This window comes from Centroberyx gerrardi, chromosome 11 (assembly GCF_048128805.1).
Source record: "Centroberyx gerrardi isolate f3 chromosome 11, fCenGer3.hap1.cur.20231027, whole genome shotgun sequence".
Classification (NCBI taxonomy): domain Eukaryota; kingdom Metazoa; phylum Chordata; class Actinopteri; order Beryciformes; family Berycidae; genus Centroberyx; species Centroberyx gerrardi.
The window spans coordinates 10,304,928-10,332,314 of record NC_136007.1 but is presented as its reverse complement, the minus strand read 5'-3'; the positions used below and the strand labels follow the sequence as shown (position 1 = coordinate 10,332,314).

The following is a 27,387-nucleotide window of genomic DNA, read 5'->3' as shown; positions in this document are numbered from 1 at the left end:
TATTTTTTGGAATGGTTTCTTTCCTCACCAATGTTGGAGTTTGTTTTTTTTTTTTGGTCAATTTTCTTTCTTTTTTTTTCTTTAACTCAAAATTTTCTTTTTTTCTTTATTTTTTTTTTTATATCCAATTCAAATTGTATTTTAATGATTTGTTTTTTTTTTTCCTTGATCATCTTCCAAGCACCCCATTCCTCCATCTTTATTGGCAAAAGCAAACATGCTAGTAAATTAGAAATCCATTTTTACAAACAAAATAAATCAAGAAAATACATCCACATCCTGCAAATATAAACAGTAACAAATCCAAAACTATTATCCAATAAATGTTTTACATTTTTTACACTATTGTGTCATAGTAGCATACAGGAGATAGTACAAAATGTGGGGAAGAGACTTTCTCTGAATCTTCACTTACACAAGCAAGAAACCTGCCAGTATAGATTTGTCCTTAAAAAAAACTCTCTGCCAGTAACCTCACAAATAATCATTTATCTGGTTAGTTAATCATTTGTTACCGAAGTACGAGTAACAACTGATTCTTGCTAAGGGGAAAAGGTTCAGCTGTCCATCCCGCCCAGATTGACCTGCTGTTCACCTGAACCTCATTTCGACTGGGACAGTGACCGGTGGAGGCGGGCAGACTTTCACTTTTTGTTTTCAGAGGGGCTTCGAAATTTGCATGGGGGTAACGAGGTCACTGGCAGCGGGCCTTTGAGTTATCAAGACAGTCTACAGTTCTGTGAGATATGCAATCCAAACAGAAGGGCAACCAGCAGCGTTAGGTGGGAGGAAATCACAAAGCTAAAAAGTGTTATGTTTCAAAACGCTGCGTATATTCTCAGGAAGTTCTACACCCTCTCACATCCGGTACCAGTGTATGTTCAATAACAAATAAAAACAAAATCTGCTCTACAGCTGAGAAACTCTTGCCCATATTTCTAGAGTTACAATTTAGCAAGTACGTTTCTCAGGTCAAAGCTACTGACTATATTTACATGCAGGCAGAAATCTGCATATCAATCTACACACAGTTTTGTGTAAAGTTATGAGACTGTTGCAGTGAATTGGCAGTTAATATACAGCCATCGTTTTGCTGTTTCACTCTGTTCTAGTTAGGTTACTGGATATGGTCAGCTCAGTTGGCCTGGAATAACTATAAATTGGTTCTATCAACAGATTATTAGGCTGCATGTAAACATAGTTATCTGTTTCAGAGCAGCATTAAAATATCAATTTTTTTGAATTGTCGCCCAAAACAAAAAAAACAAAACAGAAAACAAAAACTTAAAATTAACTTGCCGCGAATGTACTTCCATCTTGACTTTCATGAATTTCATTCCTCCCACCCTGAGGATTCTTAATTACAGTATATGTAAAGACAAAATACAAAATATACCTTTTTGTCATCAAATGAGCACATTCTGAAAAGCGGACGCTTGCGCTTTCAGAGTGGCTTTAAAGCACTGTCTGCCCCTTTTCAGATGCAGGCAGAACAGCACTAATGTACAATTAAGATTGTGAGCGGTGTGTGAGTCCCAATGCCCTTCAACAAAGTGTCTTCCACAGCTCAGAGGGGCTCTGAATGTTGCTTTAAAAATGAAATGTGCTACTTAGATGAGCGTTTCAGTGAAGTAACAACACAAAGACTGGTTTAGCACTAACGCAAACTTCTTGCGAATAAGCAGAGACGCTAAGCACTCTTGCTTGACCTCTTCTACCTGACACAACTTCGTCATTCAAAACGACTAAAAATGAAAAACAAAAACAAAAGTATCAACAGTAATTTCTCTTTCAAACATTTACAAAATTTACAAAAGTAAATCACAAATCTTGTAAAAATTCAGCCATCTGCTGATTATGTAAGGCAAAAAAAAAATTATATATTAAAATCAACTGTTCAGTATTACATTCAAACACCTGTCTATGGATCTCAGACATTTTTGACATGGGTGATCTGATCCTTGTCCTGTCAGGCCGCCTGGATGACCAGGAGACACCGGAGGAATAAAACAAGCGAAAAATGTTACACACTCTTTAGAAAATGTGAAACACCCTCCTGGGTGTTCAGGCTATATTTACAGAGAGTGGCACCAGATACTGAGTCAGCAACAAAATACGAGTGGGGAAAATTAGAATATTTCACTACAAGACAGTTAGGCTGTATCTCATTCGCATGGACATCGCAGCAATAGTTGCTACTGATGCCATTTGTAAACATTGTTAGGGTTTTTCTATTGCACCGGTATCGTTCTGTACCTGCACTGGCTCTACTACGGTTATGGTATAGTGTTGAAACCCTTTGGTGCTGAGCAGGGTGGGCCTGTTAGTGTAGAAGTGCAGCATGCAAAAACGAGTGTAACCATGCTAGCACCCTTTTGAAAGTGGGCCACCATCAAATTTTGGATGCTTTACCACTTTGGGCGTTCCCATACCAAACCGAACTGTGAGCAAAATGAAATGGAAAACCATACCGTACTGTGCCAATATAGGTATGGCACGGTATACTAATGCAATGGAAAAAAAAAAAGATCTCTGGTGGCGACAGAGAACTTTCTATCGGTGGTGGAATGGCTGTCCCTGAACCGAGGACAAGACTTCTCAAAAGTGGTGAGAAAAGAGATAGCTTAAATATGTATAAAAATACCTATTCACAGTAGACACAAATGTTGTGCATTACTGATATTAATCATCTGGTAACCACACTGAAACTTACAGACATAGATTTTCTATTTATAAGAACAACTTAACATTTATCTTTCTCAGCAAAAGTGAGATGTTTTAAATCATTTTTGTTAAGTCAAGGGATACAAAAACTGTCTGCCCCTCTAAGCTTCTTTACACAAACAACTAAAGTAAAAGACATTGTTTTTACTTTGATTAGAGTCTAAAATTATTTAGTCTCAAAATACTGGAAAGGAAAAAAATGTGAGTTCCATTGTATTGACTTTAATCTGCACGAGGAAAAAATAACCAATGGTCGTTCTGGAGAGCGGGTTGAGACGGTTCACATTGCCTTCATCGTCTCCAAGATCGGCTCTCGTACTCGTCGTCTTCGTCATCATCTTCCTCCTCCTCTTCCTCCTCACCACCAGGCAAATAAGAACTGACTTCCTTCTGTTTGAAAGAGAGAAAAAAGAAGTTTCTATTGTTGTAGTTAGAAGCTTTTCTGATAGGAACGTGAAAAACGTTCGCTGGACAGCCAAAATGATTTTTAAAGGCTGTAACCAAAGACGACCTGCCGCATTTTGTGTCTTGGTTCTTTGTATCACATCATATATTTGCTTCACAAAACTAGGGGATTTCAGACAAATAAGAGTCGTCGTCACCCAAATGATTTTACAGCAGCAAGCTAACTGAGCTAACTATTTTAAGTCGAAAGACCACCCTTCAACTGGAGGATCTGGATTCAAATCCTGTGTCGAAAAGTATCTGCTCTACTAAAGTGTCCTGGAGCAAGACACTGAATTTCCACCACCTCCTGCTCTGTAGCTGAGCCTGACCTCTGACCTCCCTGTGGAGGGGCGCAAGGAAAAGGGATCACATTATCTTTTTAGCTAATATTATCCTCAATAGCTAATCACTGAGGGAAGCAAAGACCATAAGCAATATACAGTACATACAGCCTGGCAAAGAGGATATTACTGACACTGAGTGACTGACATCAAATAAAAATGCACACCAAATACAGCTAACATACTGTACAAAACCAAACTGTTAATGAGTTGTAAAATTGTATAACATGATGGACATGTCTATCATTGGGACACAATTAGAAAATAATAAAACTAAAAAACCTAAAACTGTCACTTTCTAAAATCAAAGCTAAACAGAACCAACTCAAAAAGCACCAAGCCCAGGTCATTAGCTGGTAAAGGTGGCTGTGAAAACTACCAGCCACTGACATTCCCTTCAAGCAAGAAAACTTTGGTTGGGTGTCACAAAAAGGCACATTGACACCAAACATTTACATAAAGGAATAGTTCACCCAAAACTGAAAATTTGGTCATCATGTCCTCTTGGACTTTTGGACCCACAGTGCCATCATTTGGCTTCAGAACACTTGGGTCATGCTGCATGAGCTGTTTGAAGTAATTTTATGGTCATTTTTTCCCTTTTTTGGAACTCTAAAGAACCAGGACACAGCCACTCTAGTTCTTTTGGAGAAGACTGATGTGGAGCTGCGCTAGAAAACTCGCTGTGTGTTTTGAATGGATTGCATAGACCCTGGGGCCATGAAACTTGCTTGCAAACAAAGGAGCATGTAACCTCAAAAAACCTCCAAAAAGTGGTTTAAAAAAAAAAAAGAAAAAAAGGCTAATTGGCGTTACAGTATGAGGTTTTCACCTGACAGTAATGCCGTTTTTTACTCAAAGGGGTAAGATGCTCTTAGTACTAAGAGGCTTGCCCTGTTTTTCCATGGGGAGCTACAGTGAAAAATTTAGAAGTAGTGGAAAGAAATTTAAAAAAAAGTAAAATCTGTGAAAATAATTGAGAGTTCCAAAAGTTTCCAACTTTGAATCTCAAGTTGCACATGGGCTCCCTTTTCAGTCTTCTAGGTGGCGAATATATAATTTTAGGTGCATATGTGACTAGATGATATCATGGTAGAAGATATGTGTGTGAGGCTTCATACCGTATTGTCCTCCTCCTTAGCCTCTTCCTCCTCTGGCTCAGCTGCAACAGAGGGAGTCTTGGGTTTGTACCAGGATATTTGCAACACGCGACCTTTGAACTTAGCCCCCTGGTTTGCTGCCTAGAAAAAAAAACAGGAGAAAAACAATTAGCCCACAATTCATACTTACACAAAACATTTTAATATCTTACTAGTTTATGTGATTAGACGGAGCAACAGAGAGAGGCAGAGACTGAGTTTATGTGACTTACATTCTCTGCTTCGCTTCGTGTCTTAAAGGTCATGACGACACTGGTGGCGTCTTGGTCACGGAGATCCTCGATCTCACCGAATTTCTGAGACAAAATAAAAAAAAGAATCAGTATGCACTCTGGTTTAATTGCTCAATACTCAATTCTCACATGTAAACACAGTCTTTGTTGCTTCAGTAATGAGTAATGTTCCAACAATGAATAAGCTCGAGCTGTCACCATGCCAAAAGGAAATGATGCATCTTGATGACTTATGCAACTAATGTGACCCTGTGTCAGTGTGTGGAATACACAGCAAAGCTACAACTGTCATGATTACAAACTGATCAATTCAATTGTCATCTACAATCTGATTCCATGTTTCCTGGATTTTTAGCTTAGAAGAAACAACACAAAAAACAGAACCAACAAATATACATCAACAAATATGTGACCCATCAGTGGGCGATTCATCAATGGGATATTAAAACCTCAATCAATACCGCATATATATATATATACACTGTATATTAAGAGGATACAATCTGTAAGTGGAAACATTTTTCCTTTTCAAATGGTGGATATCACAAAACTCGTATTGCGAGGCTACATGCTGTCCTGCTCTCACCACAAAGTGCGGCATCAGCTCCTCCTTCTCCTCCTGAGTGACCCCCAGGATGGCCAGGGCTCTGGGTCTGTGGTCCACCACCATGCGGTTCATGGCCCCGCCGCGGGGCATCATGTCCCGGCTCCGGCCCCTGCCGCGGCCCATGTGCATCGCGCCGGGCTCCAGGGCCAACTTCCCCCGGCCCCTGCCCCGGCCCGCCGGAGGCCTGATCAGACCCAGCCGCGTCGCCTGGAAGAGGACGGATTGAGGGACTGATAAGTTGAACATCAAAACGTTTCTTTTGGTTTGTTATAATGCTGGTGTTATCCTTCAACTGACCTGCTGCTGTTTTTTTTTGTAAATATATATCATCTCTTCAAAATGTCAACTTTTCAGGAGCCAAGAAAAGCAGCCTTGGTTAAGCTTGACCATGTATTTTTGAGTTTATCCAATGAGGTTTGAAAGGGTTTCATCAGACCAAGGAGGGTCGAATTTTGTCAAATCACAGTGGAGCATGTAATCCTTCAATTGAATTTAAAACATGAAAATCACCAAAATTGGAGTTATGAGGTTTTCACATGACAACAGCGATATGCATGTGCTTGGGCACACACATTTGCATGCACACACTCTCACACATTTATTTTGTTACCTGCTGTATTGCATAATTTTGACTGCAATTGATTGTTGATTAGTTAGATCTAGGTAGGCTCGGTCTTTGTAAAGTCCTTAGAGACATGCTTTTGTGATGAAGGGCCATACAAATAAAACTGACTTGAAACACACACACACACACACACACACACACATAGAAGCATGCACACACAAAAACACGAGGGGTGCCATCTGGCAGTGTTGAAAAAATTATCAGAAACAGATGTGGAAAAACTATGAACCAGACTGCGCTGCCTCGATGTTGGTGTTGCTTTTCAATGAGCAAACAAGAAGCAGGAGGTAGTGTGACGGCAAACACGTCAGGAAACTGCAGTGGTATTCCTCACTTCTCAACTCTGACACAAAATTAATCAACCAAATCTTAATTCATACAGGAGATTTCATGTTCATGGAAAAAAACTACATTAAAAACCTTCAGAGCCTCCACACTCCCAACACCCCTCACTCTTGTCCCTTCCCTCCGTCGCCCTCTGCCCTTCACCATTAGTTGTCACTCCTCCATTTAAAAAAAAAAAAATGTTCTCCTCGCTTCCCAACCGCTCCGCAACCTCACAACCTCTCTCTGTTCCATTTGTCCCTTCCTCACTTCTCCCACTAATTGTCATCCCGCAATTTCTCAAACATTAATGAGACGGGGCTCCATCAGTGTAGGACCTGTGTCTGATTTGGCTTCGTTAGCGGGCGTTCCTCTGGGCTTGCTTAAGTGGCTGCAGTTTAATGTGCAGAAGGAGGGTTGGGTTGGGATGGATGGAGGGACATGCATTTTTAACTACCAGCTAATTTAAGACCCACAGGGGGAGAGAGAGAGAGAGAGAGAGAGGGAGAGAGAGAGAGAGAGAGAGAGAGAGAGAGAGGGAGAATAAAAACATGCTAGGTGGGGTGTTGCTAACAAAAGCTATGTTCTTGTTAAGGAGGCTGATCTTGTGACACAGCCGACGACGTCTGTGTGTAGGTGTGTGTGTGTGTGTGTGTGTGTGTGTGTGTTTGCTGCTAGCTTGGATGGGAGAGGAGATGTGAGGCAAAGCTGAGCTGACAACCATGGTGCCTTGGATGCAAAATAGAGCTGGGCAGTATACCCTATACTGAGATACATTTTTGGCATTTAACTGATGCTCTTATCTACAGAGACTTGCAACAGTAGAATAAGCTTAAATTCCTATGCCTCCATATTATCCATATTATAAGCAACCGATACCTATGTACAAGTATGGATACACAGAGAGGGATGCATTGTTATGATACTGCTGTTGTGGTATTTTATTGCTCCACTTTCATTTTTCTAAAAATTAGTATATAATAGAAGAACAAGTTCTTTTTGTTTTCTTGCACACAGCATAAAAAGCAAGCAGCCTGAAAGGAGGACAAGCCTGTGAGAACTCATTGGTAGGTTTCATAGAGCCGTGTGCTTTTCCTCACGTGTTTTTTGCATTGCAAAAATCAAATCTCAACTAAACAACTGTTATTCAGTCAATAACAAACAAAGCATTGCGATGATCTTCTGTCCAACCAGACCTAACTCTTCCAGACCTGGGTTGAACAGTATTTGCAAATAATTCTCAGCATTTATTTCAATCAGTTTGGAATACAAAATGTCTGGGGTTTTTCTCCCACACAGGATGATACAAGATGTGCCAAAAGGTTTAGACAATCACAGAAAAGTATTTTTAAGTCTGTGTACGTTAGTATACTTTTCAAATTATGTGTCCCAGTGTGGCAAACCCCACCCATCTTACTGTCCTGGTAGGTTAATAAAACGACAAAAATGATTTGCGAACACGGTTTGACTCGGGTCTGAATAAGACTGATTCCTCTCTGCTTTTCCTCCTTGACTTGCTAAAACAAGAATGCTAAAACTAGAATGGGAAAATGCATTGAACAACTGAGAATTGTGTTTGTATTGTCTGTCCCTGTCTTAGGTCAAGGGTGTGTATGTCAGTCTAAGGTATCTTTGTGTTACTAACTCAACCTTTTGCTGTTCTACTATAATCTTCTCCAGTAAGAAGTGGTGTGTGTGTGTGTGTGTGTGTGTGTGCGTGCGTGCGTTCCATCTATAGCGGTCCAAGCCTCCGTAGGCAGGGCTTCACTGACAGGGGATTTCTGGAACTGATATAATATTTAAAGAGCACAACTACAGATTACCGGTTTATCTGCCGATGTGTTTGACCTCATTTCCTGGTTATCACCCCCTCAAATTCAACTTTCAAGAAAAATGATGACGACAAGATCCTTTGATCGCTGTCGATACCTATCTCTTTGTGTGTGTTTGTTTGTGTGCGTGTCTCTGAACTCTTGTTTGTAACTGTACTGGCTGTCTCTTCAGGTCGATGGTCTGTGTGTGTGTGTGTGTGTGTGTGTGAGTGTGAGTCCTACCTCCACCTGCAGTTGTCCCAGTTTTCTCCTGAGGTCAGTTGTGTCTTCTCCAGAGCTCATCTTCTTGTGGAAGTCCAGCTCAGCATCCAAAAGTTCCTTCTGGGCCTGTTGACAGAAACAAATGGTTACATTACGTTACACACACATGACAAAACATACATTAGATTCTTTAATAAAATAGGGGACAGGGCACACAAAATTGACCCAGCCAGGGCTTCTGCTAGAGTTAGTCTCTCTCTTAAAAGTCCCAAAGAGAAGCAATAAATAAGCAAAAAGATGAAATGAATACTTTATTATGCTTCATAATATCAAATTGCCGTTGTGAGCCTAGGTTTTTAAATATAACAAAGGGAAGAATAGATTTCTTTTTTACTATTTACCCTTTATTTAAACAGGCCCATCAATGAAAAAAGCAAATCACTTAATTGGTGTTGGGCAGATTGAATGTTATTTTCCTTTAAATTATCCCCTAATTCACACCATTATTTATAGCTCCACATGAAGGGAATCACTGTTTTTGCACCATTTCTGTTTAAAGGAGGTGCTGCAGCCCTCATGTCCGTGGCCTAAAGGGAACCAGACTTACGTCAGTCTTGGTCTTGGGTTGGTTGTGGTTGGGGTTGGCGCTGGAGGCCTGCGAGGCGGGGTTCATCTCGTTCTGCAGCTGGGAAATCTTCTCCGTCAGCTCCTTCAGCGTCTTCATGATGTTGGCTCTCTCCTCAGGCTTCATCCCTCGGTTCTTCTCCACGCGGTTTATCAACGCCTGGAAGAGAACAGAGAAGGAGTGAGAGTATGGAAGAGAGGTAGAGAGAGGGGGATTGAGGACAGAAAGCACGGAGTTGAGATGACATGAGCGGAATACGAGAGGAAAGGCAAGCGTGAAGAGAGTGCAGGGGGGAAAAGGAAGGAGAGAATTGCAGAGGAAAGTGAAGGAAGGTGATCACGAGAGTTACTGATATCGACCAGTCTCGCACTAAATACACACAATTAATTGTAGTTTTGTCCTTCAACAATTCCTGCATGGACTGTCACATCAGCACCATGCCCTTCTTACCTTCTGACACTCAATCTGCGTCTTCAACATCTCTTGCTTCTTCTTCCTCATGTCCTGCTGGAGCTTCAACGCCTCCTAGATAAAAAAAAAAAAATAAAAAATGTGGAAAATAACAAATCATATGCCGTTTTGTGGACACTTTCACCCATAGCACCTTACAGTACATGACAGCCTACATTTTAAACATGGGTGGTCCCATTGAGAAACACACGGCTAACCCGTCACTCTCTACCCAGTGAGCTGCACCAGTCCAAATGTACATTCATATCTATGAGAAGGTTGTACGGTTAGTGCACAGCAACATGCCTGCTTCTTCTTGAGGACCTCCTGTGCTTCCAGTGCTTTGGCAGTTTTCCCCAGGCTCTTGGAGGACGACTTGAGGGGTGGCGATGTGTAGGGGCCCTTCTGGGTGGTGGTCAGTGCAGACGCCACCTGAGAGACAGAACAGCACAGTTAAGGTCAACAGGGAGGGCTGCTGGACGGCTGCAGACATGGACGCCAACAGCTCAAACATGAAAATCATATCTTAGGAACAAAGCAAACACATATTTTCCTGTATCCCTCTTACAGTCTGATTTTCTTTAGGGGCATCTGATATTTTGACACTGATAATGGGTTGATAACTTACATACAATCAGGCCTGGACCAAATAGTATTTGCAAATAATTCTTGGTGTTTAAACCTGCTTTAAGCGGGTATGGTTTGCCACACATGATAATGCAATGAGTGCCAGAAAGTTTAGACAATCACAGGAAAATCAAGTGCAAATCAACTGAAAGGCAATTCAATATACTTTACAGCTTACCTGGGTTTACCTACATTCTGTTGAAGCAGTGAGCCTCACCCATCTGGCATTTCAAGCAAAGTTAAAACAAATGCTAATGCTTATTTGCAAGTACATTTTCACCCAAGTCTGGCATCATTTAACACACTCACACACACGCACACACGGAGAGTATAACGTACAGCGACAGGGTCTGTGGTCGGGTGCAGGCTGTCCGGCTTGTTCGCAGCTATTGCCCCGGTCACTCCTGCTAGCCGATGCTTGGGTACAGTCTTGTTCAACACGTAGGCCGCTGGATTGTGCTGCTTGATCGCCTGCGGATAAAATAAAAGAGGAAAAAAATACATCTAATGAGAGACGAGCATGAAAGAGGGGAATGGCTGCAAAATGTTTGTTTCACTAAACTATCTGTTTAACTGTATTTCTGTATTTCTGTACATTTTGATGCTTTGTGGTGTTTAGCTCAGTGGGTAAAGTGTGTTGCTAATTCATGTGTGGTTAGGGGTCACCTATGCTAAAAATGTATGCTCGCATGGTACTGTAAGTTCTGGATAAAAGCCAGTCCATGGAATGGCATGTGTTAAATATAGTGGATCAAGCAGTTTCTGGTCTATGGTGTAAACTAAGACATGGTTTGGTATTTTACATACAGTAAAACACTATGGCAACACATCAGCACTCAATACTAACTTTCCTATTGGTGGCTAGGGATGGGAAGATATAAGATTTTATCGTTTATCGCAATAAAAACACTCAAGATAATTTTATCTTAGTGAATTTCCATTATCGGGATAATCGTGAATATCGTCACGAGCGTCAATATCCTCATGAGTGACTTGAAAAAGCTGTCTAGCTCACTAACGTACAGTCCTATTGATTTTATTTTATTTAAAGAACAGACTCACACAATGTTGCTATTTTTTATTAATTTATTTATCCTTTATTTATGCAGGGGGACCTTATAATTAATGATTACCTTATTTAAGATTGTTTGATTGTTTTTTTGCATTCATTCTGCTGTACCTCTGTCTGTGTGATCTGAAAACAAGTTATTCATTTACTGTGCATTTACAACACATAACTAATTGAACCATGTGAATGCTTGGATATCAGGTTGATAGGTAGATTATTTTTATTAATGGATTTTTTTCTCTCATTGTGATTACCTGCTGGGTGTTGGCGAGAGTCTGAATCTGTCCTTGTTTGTTTTTCACTAAAAAGGATGTTCACAAAAAAACAGATGTGTCCTATGATGCAAAAAAAATATTTGTTTCTTAACAAAATGTAAGGTAAAGTGATTCCAGTATGTTTTAGTGCCATTTTAAGAGTTTTAAGTATATTTTGATGATTATCGGGATAATATCGTGAATCGCAATTATTTTGGCCAGGATAATCGTGACATGAAATTTTCATATCGTCCCATGCCTATTGGTGGCATTCTTCTAATCTGACTGATGTTTGACTGTTTAATTCATAAAAGAGAATATGACTTTCTAAAACAAACTTATTAAACTTGCAAAACTAATGAAATAAATTAGCTTCATATGAGCATGTCTTTAGCTCCCTATACTAACCTTATGCAGGCTGCTGTGCGGCGGCCCCTGCCCGGGGCCCGGCCCGGGCCCCTGGGTCCCTGAGCTCTGCTCCTGCTGCTGAAGGCCCGTGGCGGTGGGTCCGGGCTCGCGGTGCCAGTACACCCGGATGAAGCGGTTGTTGAGAACCGCCTCTGTGCTGGATATGGCCCGCCTGGCCTCCTCGTTTGCTGTGTACTGGATCAATGCCGCCTCTGGGTCTCCTCCAAACACCACCTGGATGGAGAGAGGAGGAGAGCGTGTGTGTGTTTATGTGCCAAAACAAATTAATTTCTCTGCAGATCCTCAAAATTCCACCCTGTATGGACTCGGGCAATGCTGGGCACCGATATCTACTTACCTTTATTTTTTGGCACAAATAAAGTGAACACATTTATAAAAAATAAACATCAAACAAACATACTATGACTTAGCCAAATTTACTCCATCTAGTGGATTAGGCCATAATCCAAAATTGCATGACTGAAATGCAATCGGATAATATTTAAAATATTCCCGCAGTTAAATTTTGTGATCTTGAGAAAGACTCGACTCCCTCTGGTCTTGGCTTGACTGACTACAGCTCTGCCATCTACTCTCCAAGCTGTGCTGAGAGAGAAATGCAGAATGTACACTAGATATGAGTGTGAGGTCCCGTTATGCTTTGTCCTACACCTATTGTTTCAAAACCAATTTAACAAGTCAAATCCCTTGTGCACTTCTTGTATTTGACAAATAAGTGATTCTGAGTGTTCTAGTACTTGTATTACTACTAGTCTTGACTATGTTTCCTTTTTCCAATCGCTTCAACAGTGTAAATCCCAGCCCTCTGGCCTTTCCTCCATGCCTGTTTGGTGCACAGCAGAATACAACACATTTTACTCCGGTTACCTGGATATTGACAATGGTTCCGAACTTGCTGAAGTGCTCATTGAGCTTGGTGATGTTGTTGAGATCGCGGGGGATCTTGCGCACCTCCAGCTTGGTGTTCACATAGTGGTTCCTCTTGGGGAAACTGGGCTTGTGTTGGTTGTTAAAGCTTGGCCTAAAACAGAGAGAGAGAGAGATAAATCATGATGCTACGTACTTAGGCTTGCAGAGGGATTATTTCGAGAGAAAATAATTTTTAAAAAGCAGACAAAGAGAAACAACATCATGCTAATCAACTTTTTGGGCAAGAGTTCGAACAAAGATAGCCAGTGGAATGGAAACCAGATCTATGGTCAGGTGGTTCAAATGTCTGACCCACTACTGGAAGGTTTGCAGTTCCTATCCTGGCCAAGCCATATTACAGTCGTACTTGACAAATGGGACCTGATATCGCTCGACATTCAGCGTTAGTGATGGATTAGGGGTAAACCCTTGCGATGGACTAGCATCTTATCCGTGAGGTGTTTGTGTACACCTGCGTCACACTATAGAAACAAAAGATAAGTTCCTGGCCTATGAGTCACCTTAACAGCGCTAGAAAATAGGGTGAGGCACCAATTAGTTTGATCAAATTTCAACTGGCAACTAGTTTCATCACATTTCTCAAACAAAACAAGAAGCTGTTATGTGCATATAAATATATAAAGTGTCTATCATCAGCCTTAGGTTTCCATGCCATAACGTCATTACTGACACATCCAGAGGGCTGGAGGCAGTAGTCCCTCTCTGGGTCTACAATGGCAAGTCTTAAGTGTCTTCAGCTGCAAACTGTCTCCCTGTGGGTTTATGTTTCTATGAGTGATTCCATCCTAAACTTAAGGTGGTGGTCACTCAGCTTTAAGTGGGCAAACTATAAATATATACATATGAAGGCTTCATTCTAAAACACTGTATATTTCTGCAAATATCTGCAACCTTTTCTGACCGAAACTCGGTCAAAAACACAGATGACTCAACAGAAGCATTTTGTAAACAAAAATCTTAAGATGACTCAAAACCTATGCAGTAAGCCTATCACATGATTGTTATCAAATCTTTTCTAAGTTGTCGAATGCATTACTCTCTAACAGAAGTTGTTATCGCTACCATGAGTATGCTCCATTGCAGATTCAATGTGTTGCGATGAAGGTATCACATGCATTGTTTTTTTTTCTACTTATGCTTTGATAATGCATGCGTTAACTAAAACAAATGTCTTTTTGCCCCATTGTCAGCTCTCTGAAGTTTTTGCAATGAAAACATTTCAACAGGGTACTGGAATTGCAACCGGAACTGGAATTTTTTTGTTGAGACAGTATAACTGAAAACCACATCTAAATCAGTTTCATCTCAATATGTCTGAGCAGGGGATCCTTGCAGAGAACTCTGCACATAGTTTGCAGCAACACAAATGCATTATGGATTAAGCGTGATCTTCGCTTACGAGGCGGCGTCAGTTTTTTCAAATGTAAATATTTTATTTTGGAATGAAACTCTTCAGATGTGGGTGTGTGTCTCTGAAGCCTTACTTATCCATCCAGGGTTTTTTAGTCGGCGGCCCCTCAGCGGTACTGGGTCCCATGGTTCTCTTCCTGCTGTCCTGCTCCGTGTTGAACCGGGACACATTGCTGGCAGGAGTGCTGGTTGGGATGGCAGGCTCTGTCTGGATCACTATGTTGGCAGCTGGGTGGCATACACACAGACACGCACGTAAATCATAATGATAATCAATTTTGTGTATCCGCCACAAAGCTCAACACACATTACTCATCTCAGAAACTCTGCTGCATCTACCTTCTTTTTAATTATGTATGCATTTACTGTTTTCCAAATCACACGGGTTTTATAGGGCTCAGGACTAGTTTGGGCTACACAGCCCAAGGTGAGCAGTGTGTGAGTAGGTGTGTACTTTCTACCTCTGGAGCCTTGTCCTTCTCCTGAGGTGAGTCCGATGAGGTTGGAGCGCTGGCTCTGGACCCGGGGAATGAACTGACGGTACGGGTTACGACCTGCTACGGTCAGGGCAGGGGACTCCGGGTTGTAGCCCTCCGGGTCGTAGTTATCTAGTGGGCAAGAACGAACACACACACACACATATACACACACAGACCTTTAGAAAAAGGAATAGCAAACAGTCTTTGAATGGTCATCAAAATGTCATAAAAAAAAACAACAAAATAAAATAATAATAATAATAATAATAATAATATACATCATAAAATGAAAATATGAAATAAATACGTAAACAGTTCCACATAAATTAAAAAGTGGGTTGGGTTAATGACTTCTTGCAAAAATTAATCTGGAATGAAAGAGTATGAGTATACATTTTTTTTTAAATGATAAACATTGAAATAAACACACAAATGAGCAAATTTTAAGAAAATTACAAAATAGCATAGTTTAGCACCTCGGAGGAACATTGTTGGGAAAACATAGTAAGTTGCTTCATATCCTTAATATAGTGAATATGGAATTAAAGTCTGAATAACACAACCAAATATGTAATGAACTTAAGACCAAGGTGAAAATCTTTCTGAGGGAACTGATTTGTCCCCCCCTCCTTACCTTAATTTATTCACTGAATACCCTTTTAAATAAACTACATTTATTTGCAAAACATCATGAAGAACATTATTATTATCCTGAGCCATAGTGTATTTTAAAAAGAAATGATGTGAACTGAATAATATAGGACCTTTAATTACAGTTGAGACTTTGGCAGTCTTTTGTCTGGGTTGAATTAAGGTCAAATAATTAAAACTAAAACTTTAGTTTGCAAATAACTAAAAATAGACCTAATCCATTTGAACTAAGAATTGACTTTTTAGAATAACTGAAATTATTTATGAACAGGAGTATGGGAAAAGCACTCAACAGAATAAGACTAAGCAAAGTTGATGTTAATCAACTGCTCAGAGCCACTTTTCTCTTAGGTTAATAAACAGTGCTACCCTCTGGTCAAAAGCCGTTACTGCAGCCTGAAGAAATTGCTAGATCACACACACACACACACACACACACACACGCGCACGCACTGCAACGTCACACTGACACCAAACAAAACCAACTACATGAAAAGATGCAGAAAAAAATAAACACAGGCTACTTAAAAGTCCAGAATAAGCAACTTGTCAACTAGTTATAGCAAACTTAAATAAAGAGCACACACTTAACATCTATTTTAATTAACTCTGAACACAAATGAAAACTCAATTCATAATTAAAGGGAAAACATATGAAAAGCCGTGTGCAATATTGCCTCCAAAAGACACAGTCCCAATCTGAATAAGAAAAGCATTGCTGCTTACATTCAGACTGGACATATTGGGGACGAAGAGACACAGATGAGGACGAAGAGGGAGGAGGTGGAGGAGGTGGAGGAGGAGGAGGAGGAAGAGTAGGCGGCAGCCCCACGCCCGGCGGTCCAATAGGAGGAGAAGAAGTGATTGCCGATTGGTGGTTGGGGGTGTCAATCCCACTGGTTGCTATCAGTGGGGGTCCTGAGGGAGACACAAGCCCAAGCTAATGCCTCAGGTATATTGCAGATTTAACATTTAGACCTAAACTTCAACAGCAAGGTCTGGGCTATCATCTGTATTCTGTATTCATCATACGGGTTAAAGGCGACGCAATGGAGGTGGCAGGAAGTGGAAGCACCTGTTCCCTGCAGTGTTTTAACTTCACAATAAAAGCACCTCTTCAAGAACCAGAATAATCAAAAACAACAGGCAGAACAAACCACTTCAATTACAAACTCATAATTAGACTCTAAATTAGACTCCAATGTTTTTAAACCACTATCGCTTTTGTGTTTAATTATGTATGGGAGTGAATTAGTGGTTTGCTTATTAACTTGTGTTCATGCTGAAGCAAGAAAACAAGGGTGCCAAAAACAAAAAGGCGTCAGGAATCATGTGACTGTATGCAGTTAAGAGAATGCTTCCCATGCATCATTTAAGAATTTTGATGCCCGAATTGATATTTTTGAGTGAAACTGTCATCAGTCATTAACATAATAGTCCTCTTTCCAATTTAAGATGCGCCCAAGGGAAATATTAAAGCAAACTTCAACGGTTTCATCATCTGTATTTTAAGTCCAAATTGATTTCTCAGCCACAAACAAGCCTAAACACAAAGGCAAGAGGTAGAAACAGCCAATCACTGATCAATATATTGATTTTTATATATGCATGACACAACTGTGGGAGCTAAAAAGTATATGAACTGGTAAGATAGACTCCACTCATAGCAAATTAGCTCCAAATCCCATTTGTGACCATAGGATGTTCATTTCTCCTGTCTTGTGCTCTTTCAGAACAACTTCTCCAATTTTTTTTTCTTTTTTTTTTAAAATCCTGCTGAATGAGCACATCAATAAATTGTGGAAGATTGAGCTGTAATAAATGTGGTAAAGTTGCTCTGTAATTGTGGAAGTGAAAGGCAGGATGGCATGAAAAGGAATTATCCAGGCCAGCACATCACAGCCTCATGTCAGCACTGGTATGAAAGGACATTTTCTTCCAACACAATGTGACTGGTGGGTGTATAACCCACAATGTAGTCAGTGTATGTTAAGTGAGTGTTTCTGCACTTAGTCACAAGGATTCCTTACTCATTCCTTACTGTTTCTTCTACATTCCTCTCACATTCCTCTCCTAAACTCACCCAACTGTAGAACATTAGAGTGATATGTTCAGTGTGTACCTGTATGTACTGTATGAATACTGTCCATGGTATGTCTTGCTTTGTCTCTTTGTACGAGGCTGTATGTCAGGCCTTTTTTTCTCTGTACCATGTTGTGCGAGGACGAATCGTGAAACTCTGTAAGCTGTCAGTGTCACCAGGACAAATTTATTAACAGTTATTGTATTTAGTGAATTAAGTAATTTTGATAGATGCAGTTTTGGTGAACTGTGCAAAAAAAAAAAAATACTAGCTAGGACACTGAAATTGAAATTACAACCATGAACGATGATCCCCGTTTTCAAAATAAAAATATAGATAAATCAGATAAATCAGCCTCAAGAATTATCAATGTTTTGTCTGATGCCTTGGAATCAGCTATAGATTAAGTATCACTTAACATTAAGGGCTACACCAGAATAAGTGATTTCTGATCAGTCGGGTTTGATCTATGCCTGTTACACCACTCCACACTTATTAACCTACAATAGCAATGATCAGCTGTATCTGTATGGGTGGTGGAGCCAGAAAATGTGTGTAGTCACTTCAAGAGGACCACAAATGAAAGAAAAACCAGGTACAAGAGGTGTGGAGGCAAACATTGTTTTGTCCACTAGCCACAGGGGCTGATGGACACCAACAGTCACCAGCCACTTTCACAGTTTTACTAACCAAATTATTTTAAAATAGGACCTCTGAATGTTAGCTGACCTGCCAAGCTGGCTGCTGCAGTAGATAAACTTGCCAGCCACAGCAAAGCTATACCAGCAGTCGGCTACAGGCTGGTGTTAATTTCCCACATTGCTTGGGGCAAAGTGAAGCATCATGGTATATGTAGGCCCTGTAGACTGACAGCGACCGTTTCCTATTCGCATTTAAAAAGAGATATCCAGTTGCTATAAATTAGCATTTACGCAACAGAGTGGAGCCGCTACTTACCAGTCAAAGGGAAGACGCCAGGTGGTGGCGGCTGGCCGTAGGGGGGCATCGGAGGCATCCTGAGGGTGGGGGGCGGCTCTGTGATGGGGGGCATGGGCAGGCCGGCGGGGGGCATAACGGGCGGGGGCGGGAACGGAATCATGCCAGGTAGGTTCACGTCGTCAACGATGAGAGGGTCGTTGCCGTGGTCAAACGGACAGAGGTCGCCACGGACACAGAACCCTTTCTCTGTGAGAAAGAGATAAAGAGAGAGAGATGGATAGAAACAAACTGTTGAAGACAAAACCAGCAAAACAACAAAAATAAAAAAAAATTAAAAAGTCACATCTTGTTCAAACCCTTTTATGGCAGAACTTATACAATTCAAATCAATATATTTTATAACTTCAGGACACCCTAAAACCAAATATTTTCTACACAAGACCTACATATCCTCTAGGTACTTTTTTCTCCAGGTCCTCTTGAGTATCCATTAGTAATCTGATCCTGCTAAGGGGTTGGCTCCCTGATGATCAAGTACAAGTGAGTCAGGAGAAGAGATGGGGAGTGAAAGAGAGATAAGAATGGAGGAAAGAGCAGGGCGAGACTAGGGTGAGAGAGAGAGAGAGAGAAATAAACAAGAAGATGGACTGTCCAAGTTCAAACCAGCAATGCCTGAGACAGATTATCTAACAGCCTCATTAAGGGACTGGGGTCCCTGGTGGTTGGGTTGAGCACTGTGACAGCTGAGCTGTGTGCTTATGGGACAGCGGGGTATATAAGTATAAAACCCACTGTGTCTCTGTGGAGAGGTGGATGTAAGCCTGCCTGCCTGCCTGCTCTCCTGCCTTTCTCTGGGGACAAGAGAGGGAGCACTAAACAGGAGTCATTAGTGATGAACTAAACAAGGCACTCAACCACCCTCATGGGAAGATAACAGTAGTGTTTATAAAATAGCCAGAGTTAACTTTACAGTTACTCACGTAGCGGTAAGTATTTCCAATTGAACAAAACAAAATTGCTACATCTGCCACGCAACATTTGTTTCAAATGATTTTTTTTAAGTTGAAAGAATGCTGAATGGTTTAGTGTGATACTCATCCAGTTTTTAATACATAGATAATAGCTGCCTACAGCAATAGCTTGTACAATACAAATAGCTATTAAGTCATATCAGGTAAGTGGCTCTGAGATGGAGGGAGGAATCCTTGAGGGAGTGAGGATGGAAGAATGGAAGGGAGGAAAAGCAAGGAAGAAAGGAAGGAAAGACTGCTCTAAAAAGGAAGGAAAAGATTCATTTTGATCAGGTTGTGATGATTGAATCCATTCCTACCATCGTAGTCCCTGCAACGCTGTTTGAGTGATACGCTCTTGTTGTTGAATGGCTTGCTGCTGCCACCATCTTGCCTCTGGTTGCCGTAGTAACCAGACCAGCTGTCTGTGGTGCTATCGGGCAGGTGAGCCGGCGTTGCTACGGGAACACCTCCAGCTACTGAAAGTCCAGCGGAGGAAGAGGAGGAAAACGGGTGCGGGGGGGTGGGCAGGGGCAGGAGAGGGGGTGGATGCTGCTGCTGAGCGGTGGATGTGGTGGAGGAGTTGTAGCCATCAGAATCCTTCCTCTCCGCCTCAAACTTTGACTTGAAGTCTGTTAGAGACAACCAGAAATAGAGACGGATACATTAAAAAAAAGCATGAAAATGTACCACAGTAGAATAGCAGACCACAGCTGAATGGTTAAGACCTACAAGCAAAGTATTGAGGTTTTTTAAACCAACTAAAGCAGCTACTTCTCTCATCACGGCAAAACATTCAGTGTTGAAAATCGACCTTGCAGGTGATGATACGGCCAATTCCAGTCTGTGCGTTTAAATCCCCACTGACGTGTCTGCAACGCTGTCCACATTGTTCCTTTACAGGTAGCGGCTTCAGGCAACACTGACCAAAAATTTCACAGAAAATCATGCAGTTGGCCACATCCAGCCTCTTCACAGTCTCTTCTCGACGGTCCTAAGCACCTCTATGTACTGCACACCCAGGGAAGTCTTAGGCATTGCACTGTGCATCACTAATGTAGTAGTGGTAACAGTAATGCTGCAGCCGCAATAACTAGGCTACACTGGCAGAAAACAAACAGTGAACTGCGCTGACAGAAGCTCCTTCACTCCTGGGTCTGGTCCCTGTGTTGTGTGTGTTTGTGTGTGTGTGTGTGTGTGGGGGGTGGTTTGGCTTTCTCACCTCTGCCTCCTCTGTGCTCCCTGTCCCTGCTCTTCCCTCGGCTGCCGCTCCGGCTGCGGCTGCGGCTCCGGCTGCGGCTGTAGCTCCTCCCGCGGGGGCTCCCCCTGCGACGCTCGTGCCGCTCCCGCTCACGGTGCGCGTCGCCACCGCCGCTGCCGCCGCCGCCTTTCCCGTGGCGCTCGAAGTCACGCCGCTTGCGCTCGTCTCGCCTTCTGTCATCGCGGCTCCTGTGTGGTTGATGAGTTACAGGTAATACATATGAATTAATATTTCATTCAGTATCTATTTCAATAACGGAGTGGGCAGTCCATTTTTTTCTTCATCAGTAGTCAGTAGAGAAGCTGAGAGGGATTTTGGCAGGATTTAATCCTTGGGAAGCAGAGGCAAATATGGGTCCTAATGACTATACATGTATTCATGTGGCCTCGGGCCACATGAATACATATTTATAACTGTGGTCAGAATATATCTTCATAGGTCCATCTAGCAAAATATTTGTGTATTGCACCTGGAAGTAGGAAGTAGTTAACTACTGACCAAAAACAGTAAGATATGACAGCTTTGCATTTGCAGAACTGAGCTGATTTTGTATTTTAGCGTTACAGTTATAGAAAGTATTGTCTGTTTGTTTTTGTTTTAGGTGAGTCAGAGACAAGGGACGGGCTATTGGACACCAGGGCCTTAATCAAGCTAAGGACTCAAGGGAGTTTGTACTCTGAATACTGAACCACAGAAATGTACAATATGATAAGATCCCTGCACAGTGACAGGGAAAACTGTACGTTTATCTAGACGAGGTAATCAAGACCCAACAGAGAGTTGACAGACAAAGTTTTGATGTGGGGAGGGGGAGTTTTCTTGTGTGCTCCATTAGCCCATGTAAAACCATATGGCTAATGTCTGCAAAGAAGAAATTAAGGCCCTGCGTATTTGAAATCTCAACACAAAACCTTAATTAAGGTCTTATACATCTGGCATATCTGAAAAAGTATCTGCATATATATTAGCCTAAGCTTTGTGATTAACCAGAAGTGAAACACACCCCTGGAGCCAGAGCCATACCTGGACTCATTGAAGTCAGAGCGGTTTCTTGGAGGACTTCTCCTCCGCCTGTTTTCTCTCTCCTCCTCCGCTGTTTCAGCCTTGAGGAAAAACACAGTTTCAACTTAAATTCTTCCACTATTTCATGGTTCCCCAACACACTGTATGGAAAGAATAATGGTTATAACTCAAGATATTTGAATATAATAATAATGCTAATAATAATAATAATAATAATCTTTATTTATATAGCACTTTTCTAAAACTGAGTTTACAAAGTGGTTCACAGTAAATACAATAAGACAAGATAAAATAATAAAACAATGGCACCACAAGACGAAAACACAATAAGGTAAAGGAACATAGACAGCAGGCAACATAGGACTAGACAGCACAGGAATTAATAAAAGGGGAAATTAGAAAAATCTGAAAAATCCTTAAAATTTACATAAAAGCCAGTCAATAAAATAATGATATTGTCTTTGTTAGCCCGAGGACGATTAAAACCAGTGCGATCGATATTTAAACATTAAGATAAAGTAAAAAATGTGTCTAATAATACGTCACAAGATATTTATCTTTCTGATGAATGTTTTATCCAAAGCGCCTTACACTACCATGAGTGCACACATTTTAATATGGTTGCTCTCAATGGAAACTGAAGACCTATTGTTTGTGCCATGCTTTACTCACTTACCTACAGAACCACTTTAGAGATGCTTGAATGTGACAAGTCTGACTCATCACAGGCCAGCTATTCATTTACAATGGCCAAATGTAGCCAATAAATTCTTCACTAAGGCTCCTTACCTCCACCTCAGATTTGATGGCCGGTTGTTTGACCTCCTCCTTGGGAGCGTCCTTGGCAGGGGGGTTTCCCAGGTAGTTCTTGGTTGTCAGACATTCAAAGAGTTTATCGACAAATCCTGTTGTCTCTGCAATAAGGCGGTGAATCATATAATTAGGTTTATTCCTTCACTAAAACCAACTTGCTCATTTTCCCTCGGTGAAGAAATCGACCCCGAGGACTAAAGTGTACTGACATTTCTCCTGAATCATTCGCACTACTCTAATGTTTCTCTGCTCTTCTCCACACTACATATAGCCACATTGTAAATATAAAATGAATAAGGAACACAGAAACAGTAAAATAAATAAAATAGGGAAAAGCAGCTCGATAAAAATTGTATATAAAAGCAAGTATATAAATATAAAAACAATTAAACATAGGGAATGAAACAATAGGAAAAGCAACTTAATAAAAGCAATACATAAATGTAAATGTGAAAGTGCACTTTAGGAGGTGATTTTAAAGCATGACAGCCATTTTGTTAGACTGAAATCCAACATGTTATTCCAAAGTCTAGGGGCTCTGATAGTAAAAGTCCTATGGCCTTCAGAGTTAGTTAATTTCCCTGACAGCCCTGCCTCATGATGTTAGTCTGTGCTCCAGCTCAGAAATGGTTAAAGTTTCTGGGGATTTAAATGGTGGCCAGTTTTATCAACCTCCATCGGCAACTGAGGATTTGCAACAACATCGAGTTTTTGTTCCAAAACAGAGATTACGGGCTAGAAAGTGAGTTTCAAAAGCCAGAAACCTGGTGAAGTAATTGTTGAGCCATTGGCATTGATGAGCAACTCTATCAAACCTATGCAGATGTATTATGGTGACTTTGTGCAATGGGACACTAAAATCTAATAAGTAAAACCATTAAATTACCTCAAACAGACAAGGGAAGAAAGCATTAACACTGATGTAATGTCTTAACACCAGTTGAAAGAGTTGGTGCTTCATTTAATACAAGATGAGAAGGGTAAAAGAGGGCTTTCAGGTGATGTAAGACACCCTCTGGTGGCCATATGAGCGGCCTACAGCTCTTGGGCAACAGTGGTTGTAAACAGCTGATTGCATTATTAAAAGTACAACTTGACCATCCAAGACACAATTAATTTCTGTGCTGTTTTGACTAGGAACTGATCACTTCACTTCACTGATACATCTGGGCCCGTAGTTATGACGCAAAAATCAGATTTACTCTTAGGAATCACGCTAAAAGTATGACTAGGACTAAAAATACTCCTACCTCAGCTCAGAGTGGGACTTGAGAGTTAGTTATGAAACTTCCTACACGCACACTCAGCAAGAAGTAGGACTACTCCTATGATGCAAATTTAAATATCAGTGTTTTTCCACAGGTGGCACATTCAAATGGGCTACTTTAGTGGGCACACTGCACAATGTGGCGCACTGAATCTAGAAAATTATTTTGTTGCATCAGTTTAGCGTGGGCTATAATTCTGCAGGTTCAAGGATGGTTTAAATTTGATGCATTTGATAAATCACTCCCAATTTATAACAAATCAATTATTGTTGCTCAGCTGTAGCATGTGCCACCACCTCAGACAACCAATCACCTCGTGCTTAAAAAGACTGCACAAGATCTAGACGTAGATGGAGAGATGACATCCCAGATAAGGTCAGTCATAACAAGCATTCCATTTCGATCAAGTCAATATCTTTTAATAAGCTCTGTGTTGTCATGCACATGCACAAACATTCCCAGCACGTCCTTCCTTCCACAGAACGTGCATGCATGTCGTCTCAACGCCATCTGCTGGGATGGGTTAGGACACCTCTCTCCTATATTCTGGTGGAGATAGGAGCTCTTTCCTAAGAAAGGAATGTTGATAACATGCTCCCACTCCTAGGCGTAAAAGTAGGGCCATATTTGCGTCACTCTGAGAATTTCCAGCCTGTTTGGACCGATTTCCTACTCTGAAATGTTTGATACCGAGAGGCCCTGATCAATTTTTTGTTTAGATAATGCCAGCTTGTTAGATGACAAATTATAGTATCTGGCCAGATCATTGTCTTGTTGTTAACACATCTGATTTGCAGCCAACGTGTCTAGTAGAAGCTAGCAGTAGTAATGGCTAGTGGTTCTATGTTAATAACTTTAACACCATTTGCTTTGCTAAATTTGTATTAGATAGCTAAGTTTAGGTTAATGGAGCTGACTCTTCTCAAGCTACAACTTGTAGTGTTTTGGAGCAGAGACTAGAGCAAAAGACAAGGCAGTTTCCTGTGTCACAGTTAGCCTCCCTAAAATTAGAAGCAAATCTGCCTCATCAGACTGTTTACTCTTTATTTATGTTACTGAATGGACCTACATCCATGCCAATCTATATCTTATTTTTATTTATATATCAATACCCTTTCAGATATATTTATTTTTCTAGCCTGGTTGTTATATATTTAGCCCTTATTTGCAGATAGCCAATTCTCTAATGGACCTCCATGATGCTGCCAGTTGTGGTTGCTAGGAGATTTGGGACTCGACTGCAAGCCACTACTGACTGTGGGATGTAGGAAGAAAGTTAGACAGATGAGTTTCTCCAGTTCACTGTATGATGGACTGCACAACTTTCTTGATCTACAACAATATTTGATATCTAGCAAAAATTGCATCTACATTCATTGACATTGGAAAACAAACTTTGTGTGGAGACTATACCTTTCTGTAGGAAGACATCGAGTTGATCAGCACAGAGTGCTTTCAGCTCTTTCTCCGGTTTGTCCTTCTTCACAAGGGCCACAACATAGTTGGCTAATGCAGATGGGTCAGCATCACATCTGCAGGTTAACACAAATTTCACAGATTTATTATCAATTCCAGCTACACAGTGTCTTAGTTCAGCAGAGATAATGCAACAGGAAAAGCCAAACCATTTAATGACGAGAGAGACAGAGAGGGAGGGAGAGAGAGAGAGAGAGAGAGAGAGAGAGAGAGAGAGAGAGAGAGAGAGAGAGAGAGAGAATTCAAATCTACCTCACCAGTCCACTAAACAAGCAAGACTAAACAAAATGGGATCAACACCCAACTGAAACCCTGCATACTTAATTCTGCAGTTATACTTAGAGTGGAAAAGAAGACCCCTTACAATAAGAGTTGGGCCAATAATGATTACTAATAAACATTCAGAAACAAGCCATCAAATTGTATAACCACTTGAAAGCAAGCAACCCTAACACATAACATTACAAAGCCTCACATGCCAAGAAATAAGCGGTAAGATAGTCCAGGGGCTATTAACACGAACATCTAGCAGCCACACCAAGCCCCAGGAAAGCACTCTGACAACTCCCAACCCAATTATGAGCAAACAAAAAGAAAACTATTTCAAATATTGGGAGGACACTGTAAACTCTCAAAACAAACTTCAATGCAATGTGACCTTAAACAACTAGTACACAGTGGCAGATTACCTGATAACTGTACCTGACGGAAATCTAAGGAAAACACTAAACAGGTACAGACTCAGTAATCACAACTAAGCCATTGAAAAGGGCAGGCATCAGAAAACATGTCTCCCCTAAAGAGGCCAAAATTTGTGATCAATCTGAGATTAATGTGTCTGAAACAGAGTTGCATTTCCCAACTACATGTGAGAAATATAAAGGTGTAAGAGAGAAACACTTGTGTAAATTTGAAGCAACCAAAGCCTCCTCAATGGGCATCCAGAACCTCCCAGATGAAGCAAAACACCTCTTTTTATTGAGAGAGAGCAGGGAGCTGCACCCTGGCAGCACTTTATACTACATAACATGAGAGACTTTTACTGCATTACCTAAACAACCAGTGTCTATGTGTCACAGCATCTATTGCATTCAACATCTCTACTTGTAATAACTTTGTCAACTCCTCATTCGCTCACTACAAGTTGGATTCAACAATGATTCTATACACCTGTTTTGATAACATAAGTGTCCTCTTGTTATGCTAATAAGGCATTTTTGAATTTTGAATTTGAGAGAAAGAGGGACAGAGATAATATGTGTGTATGGGTGTGTAACTATGGTAACTCAAAACAAATAAACAACACAGTTAAGTTAACCTATTAAAAAGTCTCTAGTGCGTTAAGCTTCTATATAATTCAATAAAGTACATAGTAATATGCCCATGGATTCAGTAAGTGATAGCATGTAAGTTAGGCTATCTGTTGCAGCTAGCTAGCTGGCTACAGAAGTGTGATAAAGTTACGTTAACGCTGGCTAACTACATGTCTAACTACCCTGAAGATCACGGTGCGACAAACATAACGGCAATGACAAACTACACCGTGTGCAAATACCATTTCTTAAGTTAGTGAAAAGTCAGGCTGCCTCTCTTTGCCATAAAGCAGCAAGCTAGCGGCCATGGTGGCTAACTCGTGCAAGAATTTGCCATCAGATGCGAGTAAGCCCCATAGATAGTCTAACCCACTGGCTAGCTAGCATGCAAGCTAAATGTCATTTCAATTCATCACTCACATTGGCTCCAGGAGTTTTGCCAGCCACGACTTCAAGGCTTCCACATTGTCTATGATCATCGTGAGAAAGACTATAATACTGTCTATAAAATGAAAGTGCGTTTTAATAATCCTACTTTCATCGTCTATAAATTTATAAGCTTTAGGCCTTCTCTCTCTCTTCACTTGCAGGTCGGACAATGTGTTTTACGGCATGGCAACACAAACGGCGTTGTCGCAACGCAAGCCTGACGATGACGGTGGCAATCATGTACCTAGGTCCCTAATTGAATCATCATTCATTTATGAATATCATATCAGCATCACACCAGTTATGTATTAAAACATATTAATTAATATCCAAATGATTACTGCATAAACCGAG

The 27,387-nt window shown here is 41.0% G+C and overlaps 1 protein-coding gene across 1 annotated transcript; it reads right to left on the bottom strand.

The window, feature by feature from the left end:
- On the bottom strand, positions 1-27,182 carry rbm27 (RNA binding motif protein 27). Its single transcript, XM_071895976.2, has 21 exons — positions 27,025-27,182; positions 25,229-25,347; positions 22,524-22,648; positions 21,735-21,814; positions 20,673-20,899; positions 19,771-20,082; positions 18,459-18,686; positions 16,145-16,336; positions 14,750-14,896; positions 14,363-14,516; positions 12,816-12,969; positions 11,928-12,161; positions 10,536-10,667; positions 9,876-10,001; positions 9,570-9,644; positions 9,102-9,278; positions 8,516-8,620; positions 5,492-5,719; positions 4,885-4,968; positions 4,634-4,753; positions 1-3,114 (listed from the first exon to the last, which is right to left on the bottom strand). Exons 1-21 carry the CDS (start codon positions 27,081-27,083, stop codon positions 3,016-3,018), a joined length of 3,177 nt encoding a protein of 1,058 aa, XP_071752077.1. The 5' UTR covers positions 27,084-27,182; the 3' UTR covers positions 1-3,015.
- Positions 27,183-27,387: the final 205 nt, after the last annotated feature.